The 19,805-nt window shown below is 53.3% G+C and overlaps 2 protein-coding genes and 1 long non-coding RNA gene across 3 annotated transcripts in view; 2 read left to right on the top strand and 1 right to left on the bottom strand.

The window, feature by feature from the left end:
- Nucleotides 1-19,805, top strand: part of LOC125955629 (RYamide receptor) — a 51,636-nt gene that overhangs the window by 28,495 nt on the left and 3,336 nt on the right. The window lies entirely within an intron of this gene.
- LOC125955961 (uncharacterized) lies at nucleotides 9,180-11,465 on the top strand. The gene is made up of 2 exons (XM_049687343.1): nucleotides 9,180-9,599; nucleotides 10,036-11,465. Exons 1-2 carry the CDS (start codon nucleotides 9,341-9,343, stop codon nucleotides 10,686-10,688), a joined length of 912 nt encoding a protein of 303 aa, XP_049543300.1. The 5' UTR covers nucleotides 9,180-9,340; the 3' UTR covers nucleotides 10,689-11,465.
- On the bottom strand, nucleotides 14,332-15,202 carry LOC125956049 (uncharacterized). The gene is made up of 2 exons (XR_007469140.1): nucleotides 14,723-15,202; nucleotides 14,332-14,641 (listed from the first exon to the last, which is right to left on the bottom strand). It is a non-coding gene; the product is annotated as an uncharacterized LOC125956049 (long non-coding RNA).

Genomic DNA, 19,805 nt, shown 5'->3' with positions numbered 1-19,805 from the left:
GCTGAGCGGTCGATCGGTTTCCAGCCAGAGAGATGGGGATGATGGGGATGATGGGGATGATGGGGATGTGGATGGGGATGATGATGATCGCGGGCGCTGGCCATGGCTGGCGCATCATCGCTTCCAGCACAGTGTGCGTGCGTGTGTGTGTCGCTGTGTGGGGGCATGTGTTTTGGGGGGCTTGAGGTAATTGCGTAATATCGACCGCTTGGTAGGTAGGACGTCTCGACTGTACGATACGCGCGGCAATTGCGACCACAAAAAAACAAAAAGCGTCGAGAACCACACAGCACACGTGGTGTGGTGGTCACTCGAAGGGGGAACGTTCGCGACGATCGCTGGAAGATGGAAGAGCGCGCACAGCGAGGATGCTCCTTGGCCATGGCGACCGTTACCTAACCCACGCGGCAGTGAGGGCCTATCGACGTATCGTATCGGTTTGCAATTTGTGTTGCATGCCCCAGGCGCAGCATCTGCAGCATCTCACTTCATTGTAGCAGCCATGAAACGAAACAAGGAGAGGATTCAACGGCAACAAACACTCCTCCGTGAAAGGGAATGGCCGCTAGCGAACAGAACCAAACAAGTTGCAGCAGCAGCAGCAGCAGCAGCTGGTGTCAGTCCAGTGATTTCCGGGATCTATCAGTGTGACAGATGAAAACCAGGGACCAGGGAGGAAGGGCAGGCTGGAAGACGGGCGGGCGGGAGAAGTCATGAGAAGCGAAGCAGCATGAGCACGATGGGGAGACAGCAAAAAGTTAAATTATGAATGCTTGTTGTTGCTGCTGCTGCTGCTGCTGAGATATCATCCCCCTCCCCCCCGGGCTGCGACCACTGAAGGGTGGGTAATTTGTGAACTTTCGATTGCTGCTGTCGACCGCTTCCTCCCAACAGTCTGGGGCTGCTCTTCATTCACCAGAAATCGAAAATCAAATCATGGCAACTGGACTGAATGACAACGTTGACAACGCGACAAGAAAGAAGAGAGACAAAGCGCGAGACGAGCAGACGGAGATAAATACGATGCAGCGCATAAAGGCAGACCGGCGTGGGATTTTGCGAGTTTCGGAAGGCACCGAAAGAGAGAGAGTAGAAGTTAGGGGTGGCGGGGGTGGGGGTGCAGAAGGAGAAATGGAACTTTAAAAGAAATCACGAGATGCAACAGCTAGAGCTTCGGGAAGTTCCTGGAAGCCCTTACCCTGGTAACACTGCGTCTAGATGGCACGACAAAGAGAGCAAGAGAGAGAGAGAGAGAGCAAGAGAGAGAGCGAGAGAGCGAGTAACAAATAAGAATGAAAGCTGCTGTGACACCGTGGCCGGGACCGGGACCGGGGGGCCCTGAGCGCAATAAAGCGCGAAAAATGTGCCCCCTTCCCCGGTCCACGCACATCTTCTTCTCCTCTTCTTTTTCACAGCTTCGAAGGCGTTGTCGGCGTCGTTGGCAGCGCCGTTCAGCTGGAAAGGCGGCGCTGCGCCGCTTCAGTGAACATCGCGAACTACGTTTCGGTCGTTTCATCTTTGAAGCTGTCATCTGCGGATCCCGCGGATCGGAATCTGAGGACTGAGCATGGAGTACACGGAGGATTTGGAGCAGAATGCTAACCGGTGGAGTGTTTATAAAGAGCAGAAAACATAAAACACGGCCGCCTCTTGAGCGCCACTCTCTCCGACACACTGTCTCCGTGTGTGTGTGTGTGTGTGTGCATCTTCCGCGTTCTGTTTACTCTATTTTGTCTCTCTCACTTCAGCTCTCTCTCTTTTTTTACTTCCTACGAGCTTAACACTGACGGAAATGGCCTATCGGGGGAGGGATGGGGTTTTTGCGAAGGGCAGAGCAGGGCAGGGCAGGAGTCGCGCCAGTCACCGGCTCGTAAGGTTCGTTAGAGCCCGGCACTAAGCGGTTCCCGGGCTCCCGGGAGTCGCCAAGGCGTCAAAGATCAACAGAAAACGGTTGGTGGGTGGAGCACTCGATTTGTGATTTATGAATGTGTGCCCAGCCCACCGGGGTCCGGGGGTGAGGGTCACATGAGGGTCTTGTCCCATGTCCCATCAATCAAGCAGCTCCTCAAGCAGTAGCAGTAGCGGCCACCCTGTTAGTATTCACACACACACACACACCTGTCAGAGAAGGCATAAGGTCTCAGGTCAGTGATGAAGAGTTCATTCTCATTACCGTCGATGACGGGGCGCATCCACAGGAGCACTGAGCTGTCTCTTTCTCTCTCTCGCGTGCTCTCTCTTGCTCTCTCTCGCTCTCTCTCCGCGCTCTATCTTTTTAACATCACATACACACATTACGTCTTGGGCGGGTTTTGGCACACGACGCCACCCTTTCACGAGCTTCCAGCTATTTGTAGTCATCAGGAAAGGGTGAAGGGGGAAGGGGGAAAGGGGTGCTAGGGTCCTGGCACCCCTAAGGGGGCCACTCGCCTTCATCACGTACACATTCGCACCAGTTCTTTAATTTGCTGATCACACGACACGACGGGGTTGGATTTGCGATTTGCGATGGATTGTGTCACCCGACCGCTAACGACCTCCGCTTCACCCCCTCCCCCTTCCCCTTCCCCTTCCCCTCCGACCACAAACGGCGCATAATAGCAGCAGCAACAACCAGTACAACAACCCCCACTGCAGGGTGTGGTGTAAATTCGATTTTGATCTTCGCACATGATGCGCACATAATTGCGACTTACCCCCCATCCCCCGTCCACATCCCCCTTCCCCTCCTGTCCTGGTCTCTCGTTTGGTCTGCTCTGGTCTGGCGTAACGAAGCGAACGGTGAAATGAGCATTTAGCCGAGTGGATTTCGAGCCGACGACGACGACGACGACGCCATTTCGGTCGCGCCCCATTATTGGCCCCGTTCGGCGTCAGCGTCTTTGAATTTTGGTCTTCAATTCGTCGGGTCGGCGGCCGGCGGCTAAAAACGTAGCAGGCCTTCTTGGGGCTGCCTTTTGTTGCACAGCGCAGTACGCACACACACACACACCCTGACACACACATAGAGAGACAGATCAGTTAGCGGCCCTCTAAGCAGCGAGCCGTGAGCTCGGACCGATCTAATGGCACACTGGAATTGGAAAGGATGACCCTTCCCCGGCGGGGGAGGGGAGGGGGGTTGGGGGCGCAACAAGGCGATGCGGAGGGAGGAGCGTGCGGAACCGCTCGTCCGGTTCGTGGTTAATCCGAAATTGGAAAACTCACCCCCCGTGTGTGTGTGTGTGCATCCCCGTGTGGTGTCAAAGGGAGTCCGGGAGGTATATCATCCAAAGCGAGGGGTGCTTTTGCCAATTGGAAAGGAGTGGACCGGGGACCACTGCCAAGGGAGCTGCCAATCGGCTATCCCCATTCATGTGGAAGAGAGTGAAGCATTAGAAGGTGGTACGCTGCTGATCGCAATCACACGGTTGGTGTGTGACATCACCACCACCAACACTACCACCGCGCATCCTCCCGCAGCAGCGACTAGCGGCGGCGAAAGGCGACCTCCGCTACCACCGCACAGAGGAGTATTTGAGCCAAGAGGTGGCCAAAAGTCCATCAAAGCTGTTAAACTTTAGAAAATCGAATAATAATCGATGTAAAACAGTAAAAATGGTTTTTTTTGTTGCAATTCCAACATATGCGAACAAAAAAACAAAGTTTTATCATGCATAGGTTCTTTCTCTATTTCACTTATATTGCAATCAATCTCTCTCGAGGGTCTTACCACTTATATAGTTAGCCTCACCCAAAAAAATGAAACTTCTAGATCTAGATTGCAAACCATTTATCATTAGCCTTGTTGAATTAAGGCGATATCACAACACAATCCCAAATCCAGCTTGAAATCTGCTTTAAATCCGGCAGAATTTTCTTTCAAACACCTTCATTTTGTTTACTTCTGAAGATCACTCCTAAACTAGTGCTAGTATATCTCCTCAACATATTGAACATATTGAAGTTCGGCGTCGCAAAACCTTCTTGGGGCATTGTTTTAAGTCATTTGCACAAGAATTGTTTAGACACAGCGTAAAGTATTAAAGTAAATACAGAAATTTGATGAAAAATGCTGAAAAACCCACATTACAGAAAACAAAATCGAAAAATCGGTAAAAAGGGGAACCACGAGGAATTATTTTCGACTGGTTTTACATTCTAGAGACCTTACTCTTTCCATTGCTTCCTGAATTTTTGGCGAACCGGGCTTTTGAGAAAACTACAGTTGATTTTTTCTCTTTTTCATATGATTTTGGGAAGATTCCTTTTTGATCAAAAAACTGTAACTATTGCTGCACTTTTAAACCACAAAAGGCACTGCAAAATATGCTACTAACCTCGTAGATAATCTTTGCATACCCGCAACACACGGTTGTGCTGATAGTTAATCGAAAGGTTTTTCAATCATTTGATTGAGTTCTGTATCGATTGTGCTGTTCTCTGTAGAATGTCGTTCTTTTTTTAAATTATTGGCAATTGAATTTGAAACTAAAAAACCAAAATCATGCTTCTCGCCTACTTTTGGCCACCAGTTGGCTCCGAATACTCCTCTGTGCACCGGTTCCCTGGATCGATCGGTTGGCCGGTCGGTCGTTGCAGCAGCCACTCCATAACCGCGTATCGCGTGATTATCCAAGAGTGCGCGCGCATCTTCGGTGCGGTGCCCTCCCGTAAATGGAGTGTGCGTGTGTGCGTGCGTGTGTGCCATTCAATTACTCCCGAATCGAAGGGCTCTTGCGGGGGGGCTCTAATCCCAAAGCGAAGGGTGAAAGGTGACACGCGGATGTGCGGAGGGTTTGCGGAGCTGTGTCCAGTTGCACAACAACGAATGCCAATGCAGATGCACTCGCTCGGCAGACAGGAGTGGGTTTTTTTCTTCTTTTTTTATCGGGAATGTATGGCGCATGCGGGCATGGCACACGGACATCGATCAGCACCAGCAGCACCAGCAGCACCAGCAGCACGCAACTACCGCAACCGTGGTTTTAAGTGCTTTCTCCTCTAAAGGAGAAGGAGCGTTCCCTAATCCTCGCTGCGCTGCGACGCTGATGGAACGAACGACGGTGCGCTGCTGTTATCTAAGCGCGCGCGAGGAGCTCTCCATATCCATATCCAAGTGAGGCATTACACTCAGTAGAGGAGAGATGAGCCGATTTCGAAGCAGCTTCGAGCTCGAGTTACGAGCTCGCGAGACAGAACTCGACAGAACTGCACTCTGCAGGATTTTCAACAGCAATCTATTGCGTTGCGTTGTTGAAGTCCTTTACCGTGTAGAGCGCACATTTAAGAAGGGGCCCGATGCCGGCACTTCCGGCTTGCGCTGAATGACGCGAGCACGCGCGCGCTCGCGCTACTTTCGATTTCGAGCCTCTTCATCATCGAGTAGAGTGAGAGAGCTGCTCCATCTTCAGCCCACTTCGCGTGTTGTACTGCTCATGACGCATTAGCACCTTCTGGTAGCCGCTGTTGTCGCTATTGCTGTTGTTGTTATTGGCACTGGGCAGTAGGAGCTCTTGTCATGTCAAGCATACCATACGCTTCCGATTTCATCATCATCATCGAGTCTGCACTCCGCGTGCAGTCGTCACGTCGTCGTCATCGTCGTGATGCACAAATTGGCAAATCTCCACCTTCCTCGCCTGCTTCCTCGCCACCCTCCCCACCCCACCCACTCACTCTCACGCGTCGGTCACTAAATTAGTGGATTTGATGGTACTTTCTTCGCAACAATGTGGCTAGCTGGCTGGCTGGCTGGCTTGCTGGCTGGGTGTCGCCCGGGTTTAGCGGTTGCGCTAACCTACTTTACTACCCCTCTTTGGCTGCTGCTGATGCTGCTGATGCTCTCTTTGTTTTTGCTGCTGCTTCGCGGCGTGGTGCTTGAATTGCTGTTCGAAATGGGAAGTGAAAGCGGTGCTGCTGCGCGCTGTCCTCATCCTTCTGGATCCTCGGGATCCTTACGCGAGCACACAATCCCCCCCCCCAGGGGGTGAATGACTTAATGGACTTGTCAAATCCGCCTCCTCTATGGTGTCTATACTTTTCGGGATGCAATATGGTTGCTGCTGCAGTCTGCTTGTGCAGTCCGGACCTGCGATGCCCATGCAGGCGCATCATCCTGCACGCTTACGCCATCGCTACTCCCTGCCCCTTCCTCCCTGCCCCCCGCATAGCCACCGCAGTCGTCGTAGTGGTAATGAAAAAAAAAAGGAATGAAGTTAATACTCTGTCGAATAGGGAACCGATAAAAAAATACGTGGTGCGCGCGTTTAGCGGTAGTAAAGCTCCCCAGTTTGGGGGTAGTAAAGCAAGGGGTGAGGGGGAATGTCTCTCTCGCTCTCTCTGTCTCTGTCCGGCTAGGTAAAACTTGCAAAAAACAGCTGGATGACAGCACACGGACCTTAAGCTTAAAATAATCTCCCCCATGATACCCCAGAGCAAGGCACAGCAAGGGGATGGAAGGGGGTGCGGGGGGTGCTACTCCAACTGCAGCCAGCGTTAAATAGGAAACGCTTTACGGCCTCAACGTTGGCTGGTGACCGATGGTCGAAAAAAGAACCAAAACAAAAAAAACCACACACACTCACACACAAAAAAGGCTCGATTCTGGAAAGTGACGTCTAACAGAACCACTGGGAACAGTCCTCATTACTTCAACTATTATTGGTGAAGCCCTCTAGCCAGCCAGCCAGTCAATCAGTCTGCTAGCACTGGACCTTCGATTCCGTTTCTCAATCTCTGTGTTCGCGCGCCTGCTCGCGTGTATGTGTGTGTGTGTACCGGATAAACCGGAAACAATCAAATTAACTAAAAAGTGAAAGATGTTTCACGCGGCATCGCCCGTAATATGTGTGTGTGTGAGTGTGTGTGTGTGTGTGTGGGCTACACCTTTGGCCTTTGCCGGCGGTTCGGTGTTCGGTGTTCGGTTCGTGCCGCACTGCCGGAGCCCCGGAGAGTCCAGCGAGGTCCGGATCCGGGTAAAAATGAATTAATAAAAACAGAATAAGAAGAATAGAAAAAAGAAGGAGGAGGAAAAGAAGAAGAAGAAGCAGAAGCAGCAGCAGCAAAAGAAGCCGGATGCACTGCTGACTGCTGACGGAAATAAACAAAAGAACGCACACCATCACCACCATCACCACTAACAGAGTGTACTAGCGTACCTGGAAGAGGAGTCTGGATAAAGATCTCTCCTTCGTTTCCACCGCGTGTGGGAGTCTCGCCACCTCCGCTCCAGCTCTTCCGGAAAACAGTGTAGGAGAACAGAAGAAAAGAGACAGAGAGAGAGTGAGAGAGAGAGAGAGAGAGTGCATCTCGGTCATAAAAACCGGCGCCTCTGCACCGAACGAGAAGACGAACCAGCTGGGCTGGGAATCGAATCGCAGAATTCAATTTAGCAAAGGGTAAAAAGTAACAGCAAGGGTTGTAATAGAACTGGTGGGTGGGCGGAGTGGGTGGCACGACAAAAAAACAAACGCCACAAACACTTCCAATACATTGTACAGCAGCCATTGTGACAGTCCAAGCCACTGCCTCGCCGTCATGCCTGTTGTTTTTCGGTCCGAAAATCGCAACACACACACACGCACATGCACACGCACACGGTGCCGTACTCCCACGCGCCGCACACACACACGCACACACGCACATCCATCTTTGTTCGATCGCTTTGTTTTGATCGATTTTTGATGACGTCCCGGATGACGTTTCATTATCGCAAAACGGGGCTAGCCAGCCAGCATCTCCCAGGGCTCTCGGGGCAGCCCATCCCAGCCCCTAGCGGTTCCCTTTCACTCGCACCCGATCTCGCGGCTCACGATCCGTTTTGGCCTTTTTGTTGTTTCGATGATGATGTTTTTCGTTTTTTTTTTGCCGCTGCTGCTGCTTCTCGGCCAACGCTCGGCCAACGCGATCACAGCGATTGTTGTTTTTGTGTGCGTTTGCCCCCTCACCTATCGCTCCCCATTCCCACTTCATTCCTTTCCTTTCGTTCTCTGATCTGATCGCAAGAGTCAGCAGCAGCAGCACAAGAGCGGTCGTCGTTCGGGCCTTTCACCGGGCATCTTCTCTCCAGTCCATCGTCGTCGTCGTCGGTCGGGCCAGCCCGCCCTGATCATCGTCATCTGATCGTGGCCGTTGCGAGGGAAGGGAGGGGGGAAGACGCTTCTGATGCTGCTGCTGCTCGAGCGATGACGACGACGGGATGGTCTCTCTTCATGGCTTGCCTATTACGTGGTTCGCACTCGCGCGCGCGCACACACAACGAAGGAGAAGGAGACAGAGTGAGAGAGAGAGAGAAAGAGAAAGAGAGAGTGGGAGGTTCACTTTTCCTTTCATTTCACTTGCTACACACCCGATCTTGATCGCGCAGTCCCCTCTAGTCTCCTTCGCTCGTGCGCTCTCTCTCGCTCTCTCTCTTTCTCTTTCTCTCTCTCTCTCTCTCACCCTGCGCTGCTGCGAACTGGACTGCTGAGGCCTGCTGTGAGGGTAATCCGCACTTTTGGGGAGGTACAAAAAGGAAGGGTTGCAAGATAGTTCACCCCCCCGGGGGTTGCGGGGTTCGGTCAGATCGTGCAGAGTCGAGCGTGCATCTCGCATCTTCCTCCCACCACTCGACCCAACAGAGAGCAAGAGAGAAAGAGTGAAAGAGAGAGAAAGAGAGAGAGAGAGAACCGCAACGGAACCGCAATCGGGGGGTAGGGGTTGCACCTCGCGCTCTCAAGCGAAGGGGTGAGGGGGTGGCGCGCGGTGTGGAACATAATTTTTCGGAAAACGAAACGCTCCCAAAGAGAGGCAACAATAAAGGTAACACAACAACGCAACCTCCACCACCACCACCACCGGACCACTGGACCACTGCAGGAGGGAAGAAGCAAAAGAGAGTGGTTGCGATGGGAATGGGGGATGGGGGATGGGGATGCTGGTGCCCGGCCGGCCCGGTGCTCGGGCGGGATGGATGGAGATGATGCAAAACGGCAGCGGCGGTGGCAGCGGCGGCGGGAAAACTGCCACAGAGCCAGTATAAAATGGCATCGAGCGGTCCAACAGCTCGTCAGTGAGGCATTTGCATCGATCAAACCAAGACACACCACCACCACCAACCGAACCACCTACTACGAAGCAGCAGCAGCAGCAGGACATCTTAACCAGATATCCTTAAACCGGTGCTACTACACACGGAGAGAGCGCAAGAGAGAGCGCAAGAGAGAGAGAGACACGCGACAGTGAGAGAGTGAAGAGTGTGGTACACCAGTGCGCGTGCGTCTGTGTGTGTCTGTGCGCACCCCCTGTGTGTGTGTGTGTGTGCGAGAGTGTTTGAAGTGAAGTGAAGTCCTTGTCCTTGGCGAGTGTGGTGAAGACCGCGATGAAGACCTTCGTGCTGGTGAGCTGTTGTTTGGTCCTGGCTTCCGCCCGACCGGAAGCAGGCTACTCATACAATCGACCATCAACTGGCGGCGGCGGCGGCTCGCACAGCGGCGGCGGTGGCGGCTACAGTAACGGCGGTTCCTTCACATCCGGCGGCGTTGGTGGCTACAGTGGCGGCGGTGGCGGCGGCTACAGCAGTGGCGGCTACTCATCCGGTGCCGGTGCCAGTTTCGGTGGCAGTGCCGGCGGTTTCGGAGGTGCGTTTTTCACCCCCTCTCCTCCCCATCTCCTTCTTTCATCCCTCTACTATCACATCCCTTTCCCTTTCTTCCTTCTCCGTTCCCTTCCCTTGCTTGGGACGATTTTAAGCTACAAACGCTACCCAGACACCATCCATCCCCCTATTCTAGCATCCCCCATCCCCCATCAACGGCCATTTTGGTTGTTACCGACAACCTGTTTGTGCCGCGTTGTCACGCAGTTTGAAGTCCTTCGAGCCCCCAATCCCCCTACCGGCCACACGCCGGGTAGCGGAACCCTTGGTTCTGGGAACGAAAGACTTCAACGGGCGGGCAAGCGACGAGCCACCGTTTTTGAGCTTCACCTCATGGCGCGGCGATGTTGTTTTACGTTTACTTATTGAACTCCTTTCCCACCCCCCTCTCAATTCCTCAACCCCTTTCCCCAAAACAGGATCATCGTTCAGCTCGAGCGGTGGCAGCAGCTTCGGCGGTGGCGTCAGCAGCTTCGGCGGCGGCGGCTTCGGCGGCGGCGGCTCACAGCAGGCCATCATCCAGAAGCACATCTACGTGCACGTACCACCGCCGGAGCCGGAGGAGGTGCGCATCCAGCGGCCGATCCAGCTGGCCGCCCCTCAGAAGCACTACAAGATCATCTTCATCAAGGCACCGTCGGCGCCGGCCTACCAAGCGCCACAGATCCCGCTCCAGCCCCAGAACGAGGAGAAGACGCTCGTGTACGTGCTGGTGAAGAAACCGGACGAGCAGCAGGACATCGTCATTCCGACGCCCGCCCCGACCCAACCCAGCAAGCCCGAGGTTTACTTCATCAAGTACAAGACGCAGAAGGAATCGATCGGTGGTGGCGGTGCGATCGGTGGTGGCGCTAGCTTCGCGAGCGGTGGCGGCGCCTCGTTCGGTGATCTCGGTGCGCTCGGTGGTCTCGGTGGCGATCTCGGCGGAGGTCATGGCGGTTCGATCGGTGGTGCCGGCGGTCACGGTGGTGGTGACCTCGGTGGGCATGGAGGTGCTGGTGGTGGTAGCGGTATTGGTGTGTCGGCACCGGCCGCCCAGTACGGACCGCCCGGCAAGTCCGGTCCCTACTAAGGCCGATGACGCGGTGCGGTGCGGTGTGGTGACAGCGGGGGGAATGCCCGGGTGCCCGGGGGCCACAAATTCTTTCCCCCCTCCCCCGGGGATCACGTAGCTAGTCGAATTCGAAAACCGAACACACAAACACGCACTATTTTACACTCCATATACGCACACACACATACATCAGACACACCTTCGAGCCTCACAGACACACACACTCTCTCTCTCGCTCTCGCTCTCTCAATCCAACCGGATGTCGCGTGCGTAGTCCGCATCCTGGCCAGCTTTGGACTGTTGTAAATAGTACGACCTACGTCTAGCTCTTGCTCTTCTTCTTCTTTCTCTCTCGCTCTCTCTCTATTTTTTCTGTCCCTCTCTTGCCTGGCTCCTCCAGCCTTGCCCTTCTAAGCACTTTTTAACTTATCTCTGAAAGCTGATCAGTGCGTCCCACGCGAGAAGGTAAAACGGAACGAAAGACTCTCGAAAGAGCAGCGAGTAAGCGACGAACCCCGCCAGGCGCCGCAGACGCACGGACGCAGGCTCGAAGGCGATATTTGGATAGCATTCCCGTGCACCACCACCAACCACACACACACACACACTGGTTTCCCGGGCGAAACACCGGAAGAAGAAGATACAAAACTACACACACACACACAAAAAATGGCCGTCAGGATCTGTTTCGATGCCGCAGTACTCGATACAGGCCCCCACATATCTCGACGGGGGAAAAACAGAGGGAGGTTGGCGACGGGGGCGACCCCACAAAAAACACACAAACCCCTCCCCCTCGCCACCAGCCAACCCCCCCCATTCCCACATCCCCCATGCAACCCCATAGGATTAAGTATTATTGTATAGCGTATTAAACCCTCCCCTTACTCGTACGTTACGTTTCCTACTGTACTATTTTTCTCGTTTGTTCAAGATGCAAATTAAAGTAAAAAAAAAACAACGGTGACAAATTTTGAAAAAACGAAACCACCCTCGGGTTGTGTTTGTGTGTGCGTTTTACTTTCTTTGAAATCGCCGGGGCGCGAACCCGATCCTTTCGTTACCCGTTTCGAGGGTTTCGGTTCGTGCAACGCGGATTCGGATTTCGGTTTCACTTTCACGTACTCCTTTCCCCCTCATCCCGGGAGACCCAGAGCCAAACAGAAAAAAAAAACAGATTAAACCGGGAACCGGGGTTTTGAAGGTGCGCCGCTGGACTTTTACTTTTACTTCGGTTCGAGTCCATCCTTCATCAAAGTAAAAAACGAAAAAACAAAAAACGAGTAATAAAACAACCGGATGTAACCGGCCGGCGCCGTCGCCGTCAGTGCGCCTACACCTAAAACGGCGAGTGACGTTCTCTTGCTCGCAACAAACGCGTTGAAGCCCGCGTCCAGCATTCGATGAGCAGATATTGGCACCACAAGTGTCATAATGTGGCTTATGTGGCGCGCGCGCTTTTGGCGGACGTTGTCTTGCGTCGTGACGCTTTCGCTCAATGCTCTGCCTATGATGGTGAGGATCGCGGGGGAAGGAGAAGCAGAAAAAGGTAGAGGAAGAGGCTGCAACCAGAAGCTACTGCTGCTGAAGAAGCGACGACGACTTCCGCCCTCGCAAAGAGCGCATTATTCGTCTTGTTTGGGGGAGAGCGACGAGGGAAGGGGATGTTTGGATGGGGGTGTGCTCACTCCTCCTCCCCCCCCCCTCTCTCTTCCTTCGGACACGTTTTCCATTTCGTTTTCCCGTGGCCGCACCACCTTGTGTGGGTAACCTTTTGAATTCTTCACCCCCCCATTCCGGTAAACCCCGCTACCCCAAGCAACCACCTTCCCCGTCCCTCTCGTAGGGGCTAAAATGAAGAAAAGAAAAGCGAGCGACTGGGAAAATAGCTCGCCAGCAGCTTTACCGCCGCTCTGCAAATGAAGCGCACGAGAGATGAACAGCAGCAGCAGCAGCAGCAGCAGCAGCAGCAAACACAATACAATACCCCTTACCTCATCCTCAGTGCTGGGGTGTTGGTGGGGGTTGGGGCAGGAAGAGATTAGCCGCTTCCTCGCGGTGTGGTGTGGACGGGTTAGAGACGGGCGTTTGACGGGCGGACGAGCTTCCAGTTGTCTGTGGTCGTGGTCGTGGCGGTGCACGCGATTGCAAGCAGCAGCACTCCGGGCGAGAATCGCGCATCCCTCGCGCGATGGAAAGAAAAAACGGGGAAAAGGAAAGGGTGGTTCGCCCCCGGGGGGAGGATGATCGCATCTTCCGGACTTCTTGCTGTGCGTCTCGGTGCCATTTCTTTTTTCTTTTCTGTTTTCATCGTTTTGTGAAACCGAAACGCGCTTACGTTGAACTGACTGCGATGGAAACCCTCAACAAAAGCTCACATACACACATACACAGAGAGAATGCGGAATGCAGGAATAATAGAGAATGCGAATTCGCTCGCGTTGACTGCTGCAGGGACTGCTGGGTGCATTACCGACTTACGGACTTGGGTTGGTTTTTGGGAGCAAATCCACTCAAGGGATGAGGATTTCAAGGGATGAAATTCGGGGGTTGAGCGCGCCCCCCAGAGCGAGTTGAACAATTCAGAACCTGTAGCGCCTTCATATGATCCATATGTTCCACACACACACACACACACACGCTCCAGTCATCGCCATAATCGGGGGAAGGGGCAAACGCAAATTGAGCAACGTAAACACATTCACGCACACACGCACACGCGCACAAGTGCACGGCCTGATTGTGCTACGATTACGATGCAGATTCAACTCCACACACCCTCCCTCCCCCTCCCCCGGCATCCCTTCTGCTGGATGCCGCATATTCCGAATCGTGCAGAGCGTGCAGCAGCGAGCAGAGCAGCAGCAGAGCTAAAATTAACATTTAAACCCACCACCACACCCACCGCTCCACCTCTGCTACTCTCACCCCCCAACCCCAACCCCAACCCGCCCCGACAAACTGCGGACTGCGTAACGGAAATTATCGCATTTAAATCTCCGATTCTTCCTTTTGTTTTGTGCTCTTTGCGTGCCGGCCGCTTGGACCGGTTCGGTTCAGGTCGGTTCGGTTGAGTAAGTTGGCTTTCCTCCCTCGGCCTCTTGCACTCTTTCTTTCTCTCTTTCTTTCTCTCTTTCTTTCTTTCTTTCTCTCTCTCTTTCTTTCTTTCTTTGCTCCTTTCTTTTCTCTTCTTTCGTTCTCTGCGTTGCTCTGTGTGCAAAGCAGGAACGATCGAAAATTACTGTGGCGATTGCTGTGGTTGTCCGGTTTTCTATCGCGTCTGAAACAGAGAAAAAGAGAAAGAGAGAGAGAGAGAGAGAGAGAGAAGAGAAAGAAAGTGGAAGGCGTATGAAATAAAATGATTCACTTGCGTTTTTGATTGTGAGAATCTCGCCAACGGCACAGTAACCGCCCAGATAACAGTGAGACGATCTTCTCACTATAGAAATGCTGTAGTCTTGCTCTAGTCTCGCTCTAGTCTCCGGAACAACGCGCTTATGGCAAATAACCCACGAGACTAGCTCGAGACTATAGGGGCCCAAGGAACGGAGACTAGAGCGATTCGGAGGCGTGGACTGTGGTTGTCTCGTTCTCTCCTATAGCCCCCTTTCTTTCTGTCCTATACTCTTTCCCTACCCAAAATGAAGTACGCTTTGATTGGTCCGTAAGCCATCGCGCAATGGCGGTGGCGTTTATTTTTCCTAATTGTTTTGAACCCACCCCGTGACGCCATAAGACTTAGGTGATGACGTCGTCATGGTGTGACGTCATCATGATGTGATGTCTGCCGTTCGTGCTGTTGGTGGTGGTGGCGTCGTCTTCGTCCGTCTGCATCTGGCTTGGTGGCGTCGCTGTGGCGGCGTGATCCGGGCTGCGATCATGAACGTTCCTGTTCAACCGCGTGTTCCATACGCGTACTTCGATCGTTGGCGTGTTCTGTGACCTTTAGGTTGACCGTTCGATGCAGAATGCTCGTGTACATGTCGGAGAGGAAAAAAACATATCAAAATATTAGATTACTTCCGGGGTAATGTAATGTTGTTTTATCTTACCTTGCATGTGGACTGCAGTCAACACCTACAGCTTCACAATCACTTTCCACTACATTGTCGACAAACACTTGGCTGCACTTGCACTGCACCGTCTGTGGAACGCGTGCTTCTCGGGACTTAGAAAAATTTCGACTGCCGCGATCGGGACTTTGCCGAATTTTGCTCGAGGTTGCTCCGTCTCGTTTTTCTGTTCCCTTCTCTTGCGCGCTGCCGTTCGAATCGCCCTTCGACTCTTGCGCCCTTCCCACCCCTCGTAATCGAAACCCACAAGCTCGCGTTCGTTTTCGTTCGCCCTTCTTCTCTTCCCATTCCGCCCTTCCCCCTCCGCAGCCGCGTCCCACAAGCTCGCGCGCGAAACCTCCTCCTCCTCGCGGTTTCTTCCGCTCTTTCCCCCGCTGCCTACGAGCTGTTCCATAGTGAACGTCGCATTTGCCCCTTCCTCGACCCCGTCGCAGGCGGCGGGGGTTTCGTTTTCAACCTCCTCAGTCTTCCTCTCGCTGCGTCGCAGGCAGAGGGGTCTACAAAATGCACACTGGGCGTAATTGCGAGCAAGCAAAACAATTGCGAGAATCAAAACATTTGCACAAACCCACCATTCAACCTGATCCGACCTGAAACAAAAAGATGTCAGTGCGCACCGTATTAGCGGAACACCGTTTGAGTGTTCAAAAAACACCTAGATCGCCATTCCTGGATTGCCTCACAGCAAGCTCCTCAAAAAAACGCCAAAAATTCCCCACAGCTAGCGCCAACAAATAGGGAAACAGGACACTGGGATGCCGAATGGGTGCAGATAGTAGCAGTAGTAGTGCCGGATGTTGTCGTCGTCGTCGTCGTCGTTTGTTTGTTTGCCGCAAGCGGAAATGCAATACCGGCAGCCCTTTGATGACCGACTGACCTCTGAGATGAGTTGAGTGAGCTGTCACCGGCAGCTGTGAGACTTCGAGAGCGTGAGAGTGAGAGAGATGAAGTGAGAAAGAGACAGAAAGTCACGTCACATAGCGATGTGTAAGGGATGAAGGGGTGCCAAGGAAGTAATGGCGGAGGAACAACAGCGAAACACGGAAGCTGAAGCCAACCAGCGCACAAAGCGAATGGTGGTGGTGGTGGTGGCCGCGAGGATATTCAACCACCGCTCTCCCCCCACCCCCTCCCTTAGCGGGGTTGATACACATTTTATTTGCGTTTTTTGTTTTTACCCGTGCACCCCCGCACCTGAGGTCCAGCCCGAAAAGCGCTCAGTGCCGGCGCAAATGTAGCGCGTGTGTTTGTTGACCAACAAGGGAGTTAAGGGTGTGTGTGTGTGTGTGTGCGTTAGTGGGGGCCACCCTAGGTTTGTCTTTGCGTACCGACAGGGGATAAGCGGTACCATCACCGTCAGAGCGCAGAAACAAACATCATACAACAAAGAAGAGTTGTAAAAAAAAAAGGGGGTAAGGGGGGGTGTTGGGGGGTAGCGGGTGGTATAACACACAAACAAACAAACAAAAAAGAAACGGAACCGGAAACAAAGGACACAGCAGACCACCTCCTCCCCCTCCCACACACACACACACACTACATGATTAGCTCTCGTGCCTCCGAGTTGTTCCAAGTTTTATCAATAATAAACGGCCAGACCGGCCGGCTGGCCGACCCCATACCGAACAGATAGCTCATGTTGCCCTGTGCGTGTGTGTGTGTGTGTGTGATGGTCTGGATGGAGGCCTGACATTATCGCATGCACACGCGGGCGCGCGCTTGTTCGTTGCTCCCTTTTCAATTTCAACGGACCCGCAAGCTCAATTACCTCGGAATAGGATGCCCGCACACACACACACACAAGTGCTGCGGTGCCGAACCGAGATTGCCCTGATCCCAACATGCTGCGTTCAGGATGATGATGGCGATGATGGTCAGCTCATCGTGAGGCTGTCAGCCTGACAGCCGTTGACCGTTGAGTAGCGTTTGTTCCCTTTGATCCTTCGGCTTATCCCTTCACGTTGATGTGCAGCTGCTGATGCTGCTGCTTGACTCCACTCGACGCGGGAGCAGCATCAGTGGCTCTCCATTATCCTTAACCCCGGTGCTTTACGAGGCCACATGCGAGGTGTGAACGAGGGTGATGAGATGGCCTTGGTTGGTTGGCTGGTCGGTTGGCTGGCTGGCTTGTTTGCACACGTATGCATCGATTGAGTGGTTTAGTGACCTCCGTTCTCGGTGCTTTTCGATGGATTTACGGTCATCGTGAGGTTGAAAGTTGAAACCGTGCTCATGATACTGATGGGCGATGGGTCACTCCTCATCCTCACCATCTACTGTTGCTGCTGCTGCTGGTGGAGGGATGTCCATAGCACGGTGTGTGTGTGTGTGTGTGTGTGTGTGGGACCATTTAACGAAATGGCATTGTGCAACGAGGCGCGCAACAAACCCAACCCAACCCCAGCTGTTTGCAATCCTCGGCCGAAAAAGGGTTACCGACCCGAAAGGGTCGGTTGCGGGGGTGGAGGATGGATACCACAACTTGCACTGGCTGCTGCTGCGGCTGCTGCTGCGTGACTGCTGCTGCTGCTGTCATCCTCAGCCGCAGCGCTGCCAGCACCAGCACCAGTTTGCAATAAATTAATGCCTGGCGCTGTCGCTTAACAGGAAAAAAAGAAACAACCGAAACACACACACACAAATAAGCGCGCGCGAATTGAAGGGCTGAACGCTGAATGGACCCCCCTCCCCGTACAAAAAAGTAAAAGGAGTAAAAGAAGAAGAAGCAAAGAGCAGGGGGGTCTATCTCCTGGTTCTGGTATGGTCTGCTGCTGTACCCTTTTTTCCCTCTACCCGGGCGGCCGTGACTTTCTCGATTTTTCCCCTTCCCCTCCTCCCCCCCTGGCGGATGAAAAAGGGGATGAAAAGGGTGGCTCGTTTGACCTTTTCGAGCTGCAGTCCAATCTCGTGACATCCACTCCGCTAGCTGAGGGGGGGGTCCGATGAAATGTCATCACCGACAAGTGCCGTACTACCCCTTCCCCTCCCCCTCTGCTCAGGGCTGGAGGATGCATTTTGGTGAAAGGCTGCTGATCCATCGGCGTGACGCGGCATGGGACACTGTACACTAGTGCATTTTCACCTGGACACCCGCGTTGGCATTCAGCACCAGGCCCCCCCTCCGTGGAAGCTGGAGCAACCCTCGAGAGAGAGAGAGAGAGAGAGAGAGAGAGAGAGAGAGAGAGAGAGAGAGAAAGAAACGGAAGGAAAGGAGGAAGGCTAGAATCGGGACGGGGACAATCAGTTCGCACGACACGGTCGGTGCCCCGTTTACCGAAAAACTTCGATCATAACGTACCATTACCATCCTCGTGCCGCTCTCCTCTCCACCATGGGGTTGGAGGAAGGGAGGGAGGGAGGGAGGGAGGGCGCATAGATACCATAATAACGATAAGTGAAGTGTCATTGAATTATCTCTTTCATGATGCCCCTACCGCTCTGCTTAGTTCTCTTTCACGCTCTCTCTTCGCTCTCTCTCTCTCTCTCTCTCTCTCTCTTTCGCTCTCTCTCTTTTACTGTTTATCTCTTTATTTATCTCTTTTTGCCTCTTTCTTTTTTCTCTCTCTCTCTCTCTCTGTCCCTTGCAATTTATTCGTTACAAATACACACACACACACACATACACACACTCACATCGAAGCGCCGGAAACTCGTCCTTTCGTGTCCTGCACAAATGTGAAACGTAACGACGTTTCGGATGCCATCACTGATGTGCGAGAGATTGGCACATTTATTCGCGTGCCATCACGACCGAACCCTCCACACAAGCACACCAGACACACTCACACACACACGCCGGCCCCCGGGGGGGCGAGGACACTAAAACGTGGAATTAGTGTCTAGGTATTATCGCGCGGTTACGGTTGCAACCTACCCTTAATGGCCGCCTAATGTCGTTTGCGCATCTCTGTGACCACTACCCCCCCTTCCCCCCATTTTTCCACTTTCCGATGTACACCTTCGATCGAAACGATCGGATCGGATCGAAGCGCGGATAGTCCAAACATTTTTTTGAAGTCAACTTGAGAACTTCAAGCAGAAAGTTTTGCTATAGCGAACGCACGAGACAATGACACGTGAGATGATGGCGGTGGTGGTGGTGGTGATGGTGGACAGCCCAAACTTTGGCGCAGCCCGTCCAAGTTCCAAGTTTCAAGCACCGAGCGAACGCATTTAGCCCTCGGAAGGAAGTTTTTTCTCTCGGAGTCTCTCCTTCTGCTGCTAGTCCTCGTTATTTGATAGGACGGTACCATGGTCAAAAGGCGGGGGAAGGAGGAGGAGAAGGAGGAGCAGAAGGGTGATAAGGGAGTCAGCAGCACACTGACAAGCTGGCTGGCTGGCTGGCTGGCTGGCTGGCAGCCGTGGCGTGTCCTGCTGTTCTCATTAGGGCCCTCGATCCCGGCGCTCGATTTGCTAGCTTTTTTCTCGCTTTTATTTGCCACCATTTTCCACCCTTCCTTCTCTCTCTCTCTCCCTAAGTTAAGGGCAGGGAGGGTAAGGATAGTTTGTAGTTGCACCGGCTGTGGCTGCAAGCGGCGAGCGAGCGACAAGTTTTTCTGAGATTTAATTTGATTGTCGCCCGATAAAACTTGCAGGTAACCATGCTCACAGTGGTGGTGGTGGTGGTGGTGGTGGTGGTAGTGGTGGCAGAGGTGCGGCGTAAAGCAGTTAATGCGCAAAACTTTCCACTTTCCCGCTGCCGTTGATGATTTGATGAAATAAATGGAAATGCTTTTTTGGGGATGATGAAATGGGTGAGGTGTGAGGTGGGGGGGGGGGTGTGAGTGAGAGGGTGGGTCTGTGGGCCAGGATGGCAGATAGTGGGCAGGGAGTTGCCCGGCTTATCGGCTCTCTCTCTCTCTCTCTCTCACGCGCGCTCAGGCCCCATTTCTGATTGGGAAAAATTCATAGAGGGTCATAGAGCAACACACACACACACACACATTCGCATGCACGCATGCACACGCGCCCAGCGGGACGGGGTGGCAGGGGTGCCGGTTTCATTTCCTGGTTTGCTCTGGACTGCCCTCTGCCTCCACCCCAGCTCACCTCTCTCTCTCTC

Source organism: Anopheles darlingi, chromosome X, assembly GCF_943734745.1.
Source record: "Anopheles darlingi chromosome X, idAnoDarlMG_H_01, whole genome shotgun sequence".
In the NCBI taxonomy this organism is placed as follows: domain Eukaryota; kingdom Metazoa; phylum Arthropoda; class Insecta; order Diptera; family Culicidae; genus Anopheles; species Anopheles darlingi.
Note: the sequence above shows the minus strand (reverse complement) of the source record. Positions and strands in the feature narration are given on the sequence as shown.

What these genes read in the sequence shown, in the direction of transcription:
- LOC125955961 (XM_049687343.1), top strand. Translation starts at nt 9,341, where the DNA reads ATGAAGACCTTCGTGCTGGTGAGCTGTTGTTTGGTCCTGGCTTCCGCC. An exon ending in CAGTGCCGGCGGTTTCGGAG is followed by an intron (nt 9,600 to 10,035) that starts GTGCGTTTTTCA and finishes TCCCCAAAACAG; the next exon opens with GATCATCGTTCAGCTCGAGC.